We start from the raw sequence: 10,000 nt of genomic DNA on the forward strand, positions 1-10,000 counted from the left end.
GTTCTGCTGGCCGATCGCAGCGGGCTCAGACAGACCAGACCAGACGAGCTCCGACACACAGAGCAGCAGCAGCAGGCGGGAACAGTAGTGACAGACACAGAAACAACCATGCAGCAGAATACACACTACGAATACGTTATTCTGAAAAGCACAAATAATTTCTTTCTTTACTTCAACTTAAACGTTCTTTATTCTACATTTACAATTACATTTTTGGCATTTAGCAGACGGCTTATTCCAAAGCGACTTACAATCAACACATTTGACTAAGCAAGTGAATCATCAATCCACCACCAGTCGTAGCAGGAAGAGTAATCCAGTTTCCATTTTTTTTTTTTCATATATACTGAATATAGACACTGGAGAACAGAGAAACAGTACAGGGGGGGCAGTAGAAGTCATAGGGGACACAGTAAAGGGGAAAAGCGGGTGTCTCAAGAGACGCAGTGCTGGGGGGTAGTAGATGTCTCAGGAGGAGCAGTTATACGTTATTCGGAAAAGCACAAATAATGTGATGGAATCAGATACCGATTCTGCCCGAAGTTGCTTGTTATTATGGATGGCCATTCTGTATTCTTAGTTAAAAATACAAATAAAAAACAGAGAGAGGGAGATGAACCGTAAAATATGAGGATGTGGAAATTCAGAATAAAAGTATATGCCAATATGATGTTTATTATAATTAATTTAACGATTTAAAGTGACTTCTGGTATAAACCACGGCCACTTAAAATCCTCTACAGATATACAGATACAGATCATTTTGGAGGTTGAACAGATACAGATACAGGTACAGATAGGGATTTCTTGATACACCCATAATACACACACACAGCCATGCAGCAGAATACACACACACACACACACACACACACACACAAACACACACACACACACACACACACACACACACACACACTCACAGCCATGCAGCAGAATACACACACAGCCATGCAGAAGATTACACACACACACACACAGCCATGCAGAAGATTACACACATTTTAATCATTTATTTCTGTCCACATAGAAACAAGTATACAAGGACACAAATACTGAAGGCACAGATGGGATGCATTCACAAACAGACATGGACAATGTCTTTCACATACAACAGGACAAGACTCACGGGTACAAGTAACACCGTCTCCGCCATATTTGGCGGCTGCCAATAATCGCAGAGACAGAGCAATACTTGCTGAGCCTTTTTGCTTCTCCCTTGGACATTCCCAGTAGACGTAGTCCTCTGACAACCAATCTGTGCACATGTCCAAGACTGCCAAATATAAAGATTAATAGCGTACACCTATAGCCTAGCTCTGAGATGGTGTCTACAAGCTGCTGGTATTTCATGACCTTAGTCATGAAGGCTTCCTCTAGGCTTATATCAAAGGTGCATGCTACCTCTAATACAGACACCTCTCTGGACTCTTCATTAACAACAACAACATCTGGTGTGTTAGCAGACAACTGTGAAAAGTGACATTGGTCATTACAGAAATTGAACATGGATGCATTGACACGAGCATGTGTATACATTTTCACTGTAGCTGGGAAGTGGAGTGATATGTCCTTTACTATTAGGCTCACAATTCTGTCATGACGTGCTATATACATTCCTTTATAAACATAACAGCCATTCAGGATATTCACACACACACACACACACACACACACACACACACACACACACACTCACAGCCATGCAACAGAATACACAGACACAGCTAGGGTTAGGGTTAGAATACACACACATTCAGCCATGCACACACACTCTGTCTAGTCCAGTATAGTCACAAATGTTTCTCAAACAAATGTTTCTCTGCAGCACGCACAGTTAATGAAACCGTAGCACGTGATAATACTGTGGCACTACTGGTGAGTAATAGGCTAATAAGGCATTGCAGCACGGCATTGAGTTTAACTGCAGGCGGTGGATTGCATGAATGACACGAAATCATCCAATGATATGGGGAATTCTATGTAATTACCACCCAGCAAGAGGAAATAACAAGGAAATGAAATAAAAGCTATTTGCACGACTCCATAAAACACTGTTAACGATGCCAATAATGTGGATTATTATTATTATTACGCACAGTAGGTTATGTGTAAATGCACAAGATGGTTCAGTTCTTTTCTCTGTTCCGGTACAGTAACTAGGTACAGGAGCTAACCTAGCTAGTGAGGACGGTGTTTTTCCCTCTGTGGTACACAAGCTAACCTAGCTAGTGAGGACGTTGCCCTTCTCTCTGTGTCTGAGTCTGTACATACATACATACAGGTACAGTAGCTAACCTAGCTATTGGAGAGTGGTCTAAAATCAGTGAGGAGTATAAATAATTCAACACCAACTGTCATCGGTCTAAGCAGCTCTGTGCTATTGCCTCATTCCCTTTGTTATAGGCGCTGCTGTGTCTTAAAGTAATGGAGTGTGCAGGAAAGCCAGACGTGTCAACAATGGCATTATTTCATTATATACAGAAGGCACTGTTTATGGCACTGTTTATGCCCGAATTCATTTATCACACACACACTTTTGCCTGATGCTGAGGTTTCACAGGAACCAGGGAAACACAATGGGAGCTCAAAGAAGTCCTCCTCCCCCCATCTCTCTCTCTCTCTCTCTCTCTCTCTCTCTCTTTCTCTCCCTCTCTCTCACCTCCTCTCTCTCTCCCCCTCTCTCTCTCTCTCACTCAAACACACACGCACACACTTGCGCGCACACACACACACACACACACACACACACACACACACACACACACACACAGTCACCTCACTCCCCAAGGGAAGGCCTTTTACGTATTGCTTTCTTCACCCCCCTGACAAGCAGCAAAGCACCACGCAGGCATCCGTATTTACAGAGAGAGATTGAAGTTACGTAACTGCAGGGGGGGGTGTTTAGACAGCGAGAGAGTGAGTGACAGAGAGACAGAGAGACAGAGAGACAGAGAGAGAGATATCCAAGAACAGAGGTACCGAGACTTAAAGGAAAAGTGTGGACGATGCAGCATTTGCCCTTGCCATCTCTCTGATATTAACATTTTAGATTAGATTCAACCTTTTTGTCATTGCACAACAAGTACAACGAAATGTATTTATTGCTCTAGGCACATGCAGGGTCAGCCATAGTCAGCGACCCCTGGAGCAATTAGAGGTTAAGTGCCTTGCTCAAGGCACAACGGCAGCGGTAGGCTCCTTAGATATGATGCCAGCAACCCTCCAGTCACCAGATCACATGCAGCCCCCTCCTGAGGCGGGGATCGAACCAGAAACCTTCCGAATGCTAGCCGGCCTCTCTAACAGAGATAGGAAATGTTAGGATATTTATAGCATAGCATAGAGTACAGCACAGTGTTTTATTTGTATAGTATAGTATAGTGGATAGTGTATATAGCCTTTATTATTTATGTAAACCAGCTCTTTACCCTTCTTGTTTTTAGTATTTTTTTTCCTAGCACCAGGGGAGCTCCCCCCCTCCCAAATTTCGTTGTATGGTACCTGTACTATATTAATGACAATAAAGACCATTCATTCATTCATTCATTCATAACCTCGAGGCTACCTGCCGCCCCCTAACCTTTAAAATATCGCTAGATCAGCAGGAAAACATGTAATGTAAAACTTTGTATTTATTTTGATTTCAGCACACAATTCTCCTCTGGAATCAGTTATCCCACTTGAAAGTTGTGGCCAAGTGGGTCCTGCTTTGCATTTTCTAAAAGCCCGCCCTTTGAATCTGCTAGAAACATTTTTCTCTTCATTAATTTTATTTAGCCATCAATTTAGCCTTTGCACTACGGCTTGTATGCACAGCCCTGGTCAATGAATGAATGAATGAATGAATGAATGAATGAATGAATGAATGAATGAATGGACTTTATTGTCATTGCTACAGTACAGGTACCAAACAACGAAATTTAGGAGGGGTGGCTCCCCTGGTGTTAGGAAAGGGAAAAAAAAAAAAACTTTTAGAAAAAGAATTAAATCACAAGAAGGTAAGGAGCTGGTTTACATAAATAAAGGCTGTGTACACATCCACTGTACTATACTGCACAGATAGTCAACTAGGGTTGTCATATTGCACAAAAGTATTTTTTTCACGTTATTTAGAGTGTCACAGTTTACAGGCTTGAAATGTACATGTTTGTGCCTCAGCACTAGCGGCCATACAATCCGTCCAGACTGTCCTGGGCCCAGAACTTAGGCCTTTGCTGTGTTCAGGGCCTTGACGGCCCAATGTGATCACTCTTTAACCGTTGCGAGAGAATAAAGTTGAATCTAGTCGACTCTAATTAATACACAGTATTGAAACGGTCGGCTCTCATTGCAGCAGCCCTAATTGCTGAAGCTATTTCTCACCGGCGTGCGCTTCTAAATGCTAATACAGTAAATCACATGAAGACAGTTGATTTAATGGCACATACGTACTCTATGTCAGCTGTAATGTATATTTAATCCATCAAGGCTAAGCCTGTGTTTATACTGACAGATGCTAGAAGGGTCTGTGACAGCTAGGCTGATTTATAGCACATATATACTGTCTGTTCATACACAGATAATGAGCCTAGGTGTCTGCCTGCCTGTCTGTCTGCTTGTCTGTCTGTCTGTCAGGTATGTCTGTCTGTCTGTCTGTCTGTCAGGTATGTCTGTCTGCCTGCCTGCCTGTCTTACTGTCTGTCTGTGTCTGTCTGCCTGTCTGTCTGTCTGTCTGTCTGCCTGCCTGCCTGCTTGCCTGCCCGCCTGTCTGTCTGTCTGTCTGTCTGTCTGCAGGTATGTCTGTCTCTTTTTCTAGCAGCCTATTAGTGTAGTCTATCTGTCTGATTCATTATCAACTGTCTGAGTCAGATGTCACTCTGGCAATAATGACCACTAGCTCTGCCCAGGAGTATAATTATGCTCCTCTCTTCCTCTCACTCACTAACTCACTCACTCACCCATGTGGACACACACACACACACACGCACACACACACACACATACGCGTGCGCACACACACACACGCACACGCACGCACATGCACAGGCACACGCACACGCACAGGCACACGCACACACACACACACACACACACACACACACACACACACACACACACACACGCGCGCGCCTGCAGATATAATATCCACCTCTGAAATGAGAGCATAGCTGCAGAGTAACTGATTTTCCCCCCTACCTTTTGAGCTCATAGAACACAATAATGTCTGTAAAATTCAGTTATAAGATGAAAACCTTCTGCTGGCAGTCGCCGTATGTTGTAGCCATGTGATTCTGTCGTGAATGATGATGAACAAAACAAAGCAATACAAGTCACACAGTAGATTAAATCCAGTTCTGGATTACGTTGCACTCATACAGTACACTCGGCCATTTACATTCTTGTGTTAGGTTTTCATATACTGTATATAAGTTACTAGTTCATTTCATACATCGTTTACATGTTTATAAAAGTACACAATTACATGCTAACTCCCCCTGTATATACCCTGCTGTGAATAGGCCATAAGTTTACATATTAGATACATTCTCAGATTCCTACTGATCACTTATCCCCCTATTTATATCCCCCCCATTTATGTCTATTTATGTCTCATTCTTGTTTTTTATTATCTTAAGTGTTTAGTGTTTGATTGTTAGCACCTAGGGCTTGCATTTAAATTTTGTTGTACCTGTTACAATGACAATAAAGATCATTCATTCATTCATTCATTCATACAGTATTCCACTTTGAATTCCACTACCTCAATATCTATTCATATGTAGTCCACGTCTCCTTCCCATATTGCAGATGTATAATACCAGCCATACCATTAATCTATACGGCGCGCTTCAACTCAATCACCAGAAAACGGTATTGTGGAGTTCAATGCATCAGCTTCAAGTATGCATTATTCAGATCATCAGTTGCGCTGGATCTAAATTGAATAATGGATCATTGTACGAACATGTGCAGATATTCAATTAAACCCAGTGAAGCAGACAGAGGCATTTCTCTCTGGTGACTACATGATGCGCCGCAGACTGTTGTGTTGCGTCCCTCTGTGTGTGTGTGTGTGTGCGTATGGCCAAAAGGACAGTTATAATTGTCCCGTATTAATTGTGTTGCTATTGGAGCGTGGAGGACCAGACACTCATCCATTAGTTTTGCTCCCCATGACTGGTTCTCACTGGCTGTCTCTGATCTGACGCAATATGAGAGAAAACGGACCCAATATAATCACATTGACAGAGGTGGAAATGGTGGATAGTGAAGAGGACGATGATGATGATGATGATGATGATGATGATGATGATGATGACGACGATGATGGTTGTGGTGGTTGTGAGGATAAGAATGACAAGGAGATGATGAAGAGATGATGACTTTGATGATAATCACCGTAACAAAAACGATCATATAGAAGAGGGATGATGGAACCTTAAGAGATTCAGTCATTTCACATCAAAGGGCGAACAGAACCGGGGTGAGGGGAAGGTGGGGGGGAGGGGGGTTGGAGGAGGACGACAAATAAAGCAAATAAACCAAAGCTCGTAAAGTTGACAGGGCAACAATTGACAGCAAAGGAACAAATCCCATACTACTGGGAGCGCTGCTGTGGTAATAGTAAACTATGGCCTCCGCTGAACATCAAGTCGACATTTCATCTGGGACCCAGCTTGCATTCGCTGCTGATTCCTTGTCTGTGAGAGTCACTCACACAGCGTAATCTCTCGGTTGCATTTTCACTGTTGCACCTGGCCAAATAAATTGTATTGTCAAAAAAGCACATCTCACCAGCTAAAAAGTTCCCGCCTCATATAAAGTTAGATGATAGAACAATCGACGTTCCAAAATATCTGATGCGCACCCACAAAACATGCCCATCATTTTCCCCGTCTCAAAATCACAACTGTCACATAATCCATTTACTTGAGTGCAAACGTAATGAAACAATCCTCCGTGAAGCACAACAGAGGCGTCAGTACTTTCGCTGCAGCGTGTCAAATCTGCAAACTCACCACCATATTACACTGAATCAGGGTTTCACAACACCACTGTACACTACACGAGCCAGTCAAGCTGAGCGTCCTATCTGAGAGCGTCAGCCAACAGGGATCGAGGAGGAGGAGGAGGAGGAGGAGGAGGGAGTAAGTAAGGAAGTAATTAATTAAGTCTCCGAGAAAAGAAAGGAGAACATTTAAAGTGTTTTAACCTGTCGATGATTCCGCACATGTCGATTTGCAGATCGCTGAAGTTTCCCATCAGCCTCTGCTGCACCTGGATGAGATCCACCGGGCTGTTCTCTATGTGGAGTAGTCTCATGCACCCCTGGAAAACATTGAATGGGTTTCTGCACTCGTGGCTATTTTCACCCTCCGGGCAACCTGTAAATCAAATCATAGCCATAAATCAATAGTAATTCACTAGAATGCCTTACCACCAGCAGAAAATAAAGTAGGCCATCGCCTCGTCTGATAAGAGGTGAAAGAAAGAGTATATAGATGTTGTTTTATTCATACGGTAGCAATGCGCAGTAAAGCCTTTGATTTGGCGCTGGCGTGCCCCTGAGTGGTTCCAACAATGCGAATGCGACAACACGCAGCTCAAGGCCAGATGTGAAATGCGAGGAGAGGTTTTAAGCGTGTTTCTCTGCATGATTCACAGAGTCGGTGTCACCCGCTGGTTACGCCGACTACAGGCAATCACTGTAGATGACATGACACGCCTGCTGAGGAGGCTGCAGGGGGAACAGGGCTGGAGGGAAGAGAGAGGAGAGCAGGGAGGAGAGGAGAGGGCTGGAGGGAAGAGAGGAGAGCAGGGAGGAGAGGAGAGCAGGGAGGAGAGGAGAGGGCTGGAGGGAAGAGAGGAGAGCAGGGAGGAGAGGAGAGCAGAAGGGAGAGGGCTGGAGGGAAGAGAGAGGAGAGCAGGGAGGAGAGGAGAGCAGAGAGGAGAGGGCTGGAGGCAAGAGAGAGGAGAGCAGGGAGGAGAGGAGAGCAGAGGGGAGAGGGCTGGAGGGAAGAGAGGAGAGCAGGGAGGAGAGGAGAGGGCTGGAGGCAAGAGAGAGGAGAGCAGGGAGGAGAGGAGAGCAGAGAGGAGAGGGCTGGAGGCAAGAGAGAGGAGAGCAGGGAGGAGAGGAGAGCAGAGGGGAGAGGGCTGGAGGGAAGAGAGAGGAGAGCAGGGAGGAGAGGAGAGGGCTGGAGGCAAGAGAGAGGAGAGCAGGGAGGAGAGGAGAGCAGAGAGGAGAGGGCTGGAGGCAAGAGAGAGGAGAGCAGGGAGGAGAGGAGAGCAGAGGGGAGAGGGCTGGAGGGACGAGAGGAGAGCAGGGAGTAGAGGAGAGCAGAGGGGAGAGGGCTGGAGGAAGGAGAGGAGAGAGGAGAGGGCTGGAGGGACGAGAGGAGAGAGGAGAGGGCTGGAGGGACGAGAGGAGAGAGGAGAGGGCTGGAGGGAAGAGAGGAGAGCAGGGAGGAGAGGAGAGCAGGGAGGAGAGGGTTGGAGGAAGGAGAGGAGAGAGGAGAGGGCTGGAGGGACGAGAGAGGAGAGCAGGGAGGAGAGGAGAGGGCTGGAGGGAAGAGAGAGGAGAGCAGGGAGGAGAGGAGAGGGCTGGAGGGAAGAGAGAGGAGAGCAGGGAGGAGAGGAGAGCAGAGAGGAGAGGGCTGGAGGAAGGAGAGGAGAGCAGGGAGGAGAGGAGAGCAGAGGGGAGAGGGTTGGAGGAAGGAGAGGAGAGAGGAGAGGGCTGGAGGGACGAGAGGGAACAGAAGGTGCTAAACACAGTAATGCTCACAGGCGAGCTGAAGACGAGGAGGAATTCTGCAGAGGCCCATTAAGTCATGCCGCTCTGCCCTGAGATCAAACCCGATCATAATAGAGTAGTCCAGTGCTAAATTATCACACTCAAATATGCACACGTAGTATACCTAGAGTTAGAGTTTTGCAGCCTTATCTAATGTTAGGGTTTGAACTTAACTACATTTTGACTGGATAATTATGCAAAAAGAATCTTAATTCCTCTCACCACCGAAGAAGAGGTTGCTTCCTGTTACCACAGGAAATGACAGACTGGCGTGAGCTGTGGAGCCCTCGTTCTTATCCATGGTGACGCTGAGACGACCCGGCCTGGCAGTCAGGTCCACGGAGTGCCACTGACCGTCATTCAACCCTGATCCTGGGAACGAGCACGCACACACGCACACACACACACACACACACACACACACACACACACACACAAGAAGTGATTCTTTCAAGAAGTGATTCTTTCAAGAAGTGATTCTTTCACTCTGTAATCAAGCACCCTTTGAACTCTTTGACGACATCAACAAAAGATGTGGAGTGGCAGGACCACTCAAACTAAAACGATCTATTACTGTTTCATTCCACACTCCTACAGTCCTCCAGCAATCACAGTAGATATGTATCCATCCATGTATTCATCCAAATAGCGGGATGCGCTGTATCAGATATCAACAACAAAACAGCTACGACAGCTACGCTATCTCATTAGCCTAGTTAACAAACATGGCTGTCAACGAATCTTTTGTTGTCGAAAACTGATACGGCACATCCCGCTGTTTGGATGAACTCTGATACAGAATGGAAGCTGTCGCGTGTAAATACACATCTAGTCCTAAATTGTCACAGTCAAATCTCCACAGTATAATAATAATAATAATAATAATAATAATAATAATAATACATTAGACTTATATAGCCCTTTTCGAGACACTCAAAGACGCTTAAGTATAGCTAGAGTTAGAGTTTAGCAGCCTTGTCTCATGTTGTCAGGATTTGAACCTAACCACTGTACTAGCGAACCCGTAACAGAACTGGCACGGTGACGCGGTGGTGCCGGCCGGTGGCGCCTTCGGACTGACCCGCGCTGACGTCCAGGAGGACCCTGCCAGCCCGGTGGACCTGCAGCCTGACTCTGGCCTCGCTCAGGAACAACCACAGGCTTCCCGCCTGCTGTTGGAGGCCGAAGGTCAACAGGAGGCCCGCTTTGTTCCAGGTCCGGAACTGC

The 10,000-nt window shown here is 45.7% G+C and overlaps 2 protein-coding genes across 2 annotated transcripts in view; both read right to left on the bottom strand.

Annotated features, from left to right (window-relative positions):
• srp19 (signal recognition particle 19) overlaps nucleotides 1-10,000 on the bottom strand; it is a 329,264-nt gene that overhangs the window by 113,901 nt on the left and 205,363 nt on the right. The window lies entirely within an intron of this gene.
• cntnap3 (contactin associated protein family member 3) overlaps nucleotides 1-10,000 on the bottom strand; it is a gene marked incomplete at both ends in the record, with an annotated part of 90,322 nt that overhangs the window by 31,706 nt on the left and 48,616 nt on the right. The window contains 3 exons of the mRNA XM_080530085.1: nucleotides 7,196-7,367; nucleotides 8,996-9,145; nucleotides 9,855-10,000. The exon at nucleotides 9,855-10,000 is cut by the window's right edge and continues 122 nt beyond it. Coding sequence (XP_080386211.1) covers nucleotides 7,196-7,367; nucleotides 8,996-9,145; nucleotides 9,855-10,000 — 468 coding nt within the window. The remainder of the gene's footprint in view (nucleotides 1-7,195; nucleotides 7,368-8,995; nucleotides 9,146-9,854) is intronic.

Source organism: Nansenia antarctica (genome assembly GCF_963989245.1).
Source record: "Nansenia antarctica genome assembly, chromosome: 4".
In the NCBI taxonomy this organism is placed as follows: domain Eukaryota; kingdom Metazoa; phylum Chordata; class Actinopteri; order Argentiniformes; family Microstomatidae; genus Nansenia; species Nansenia antarctica.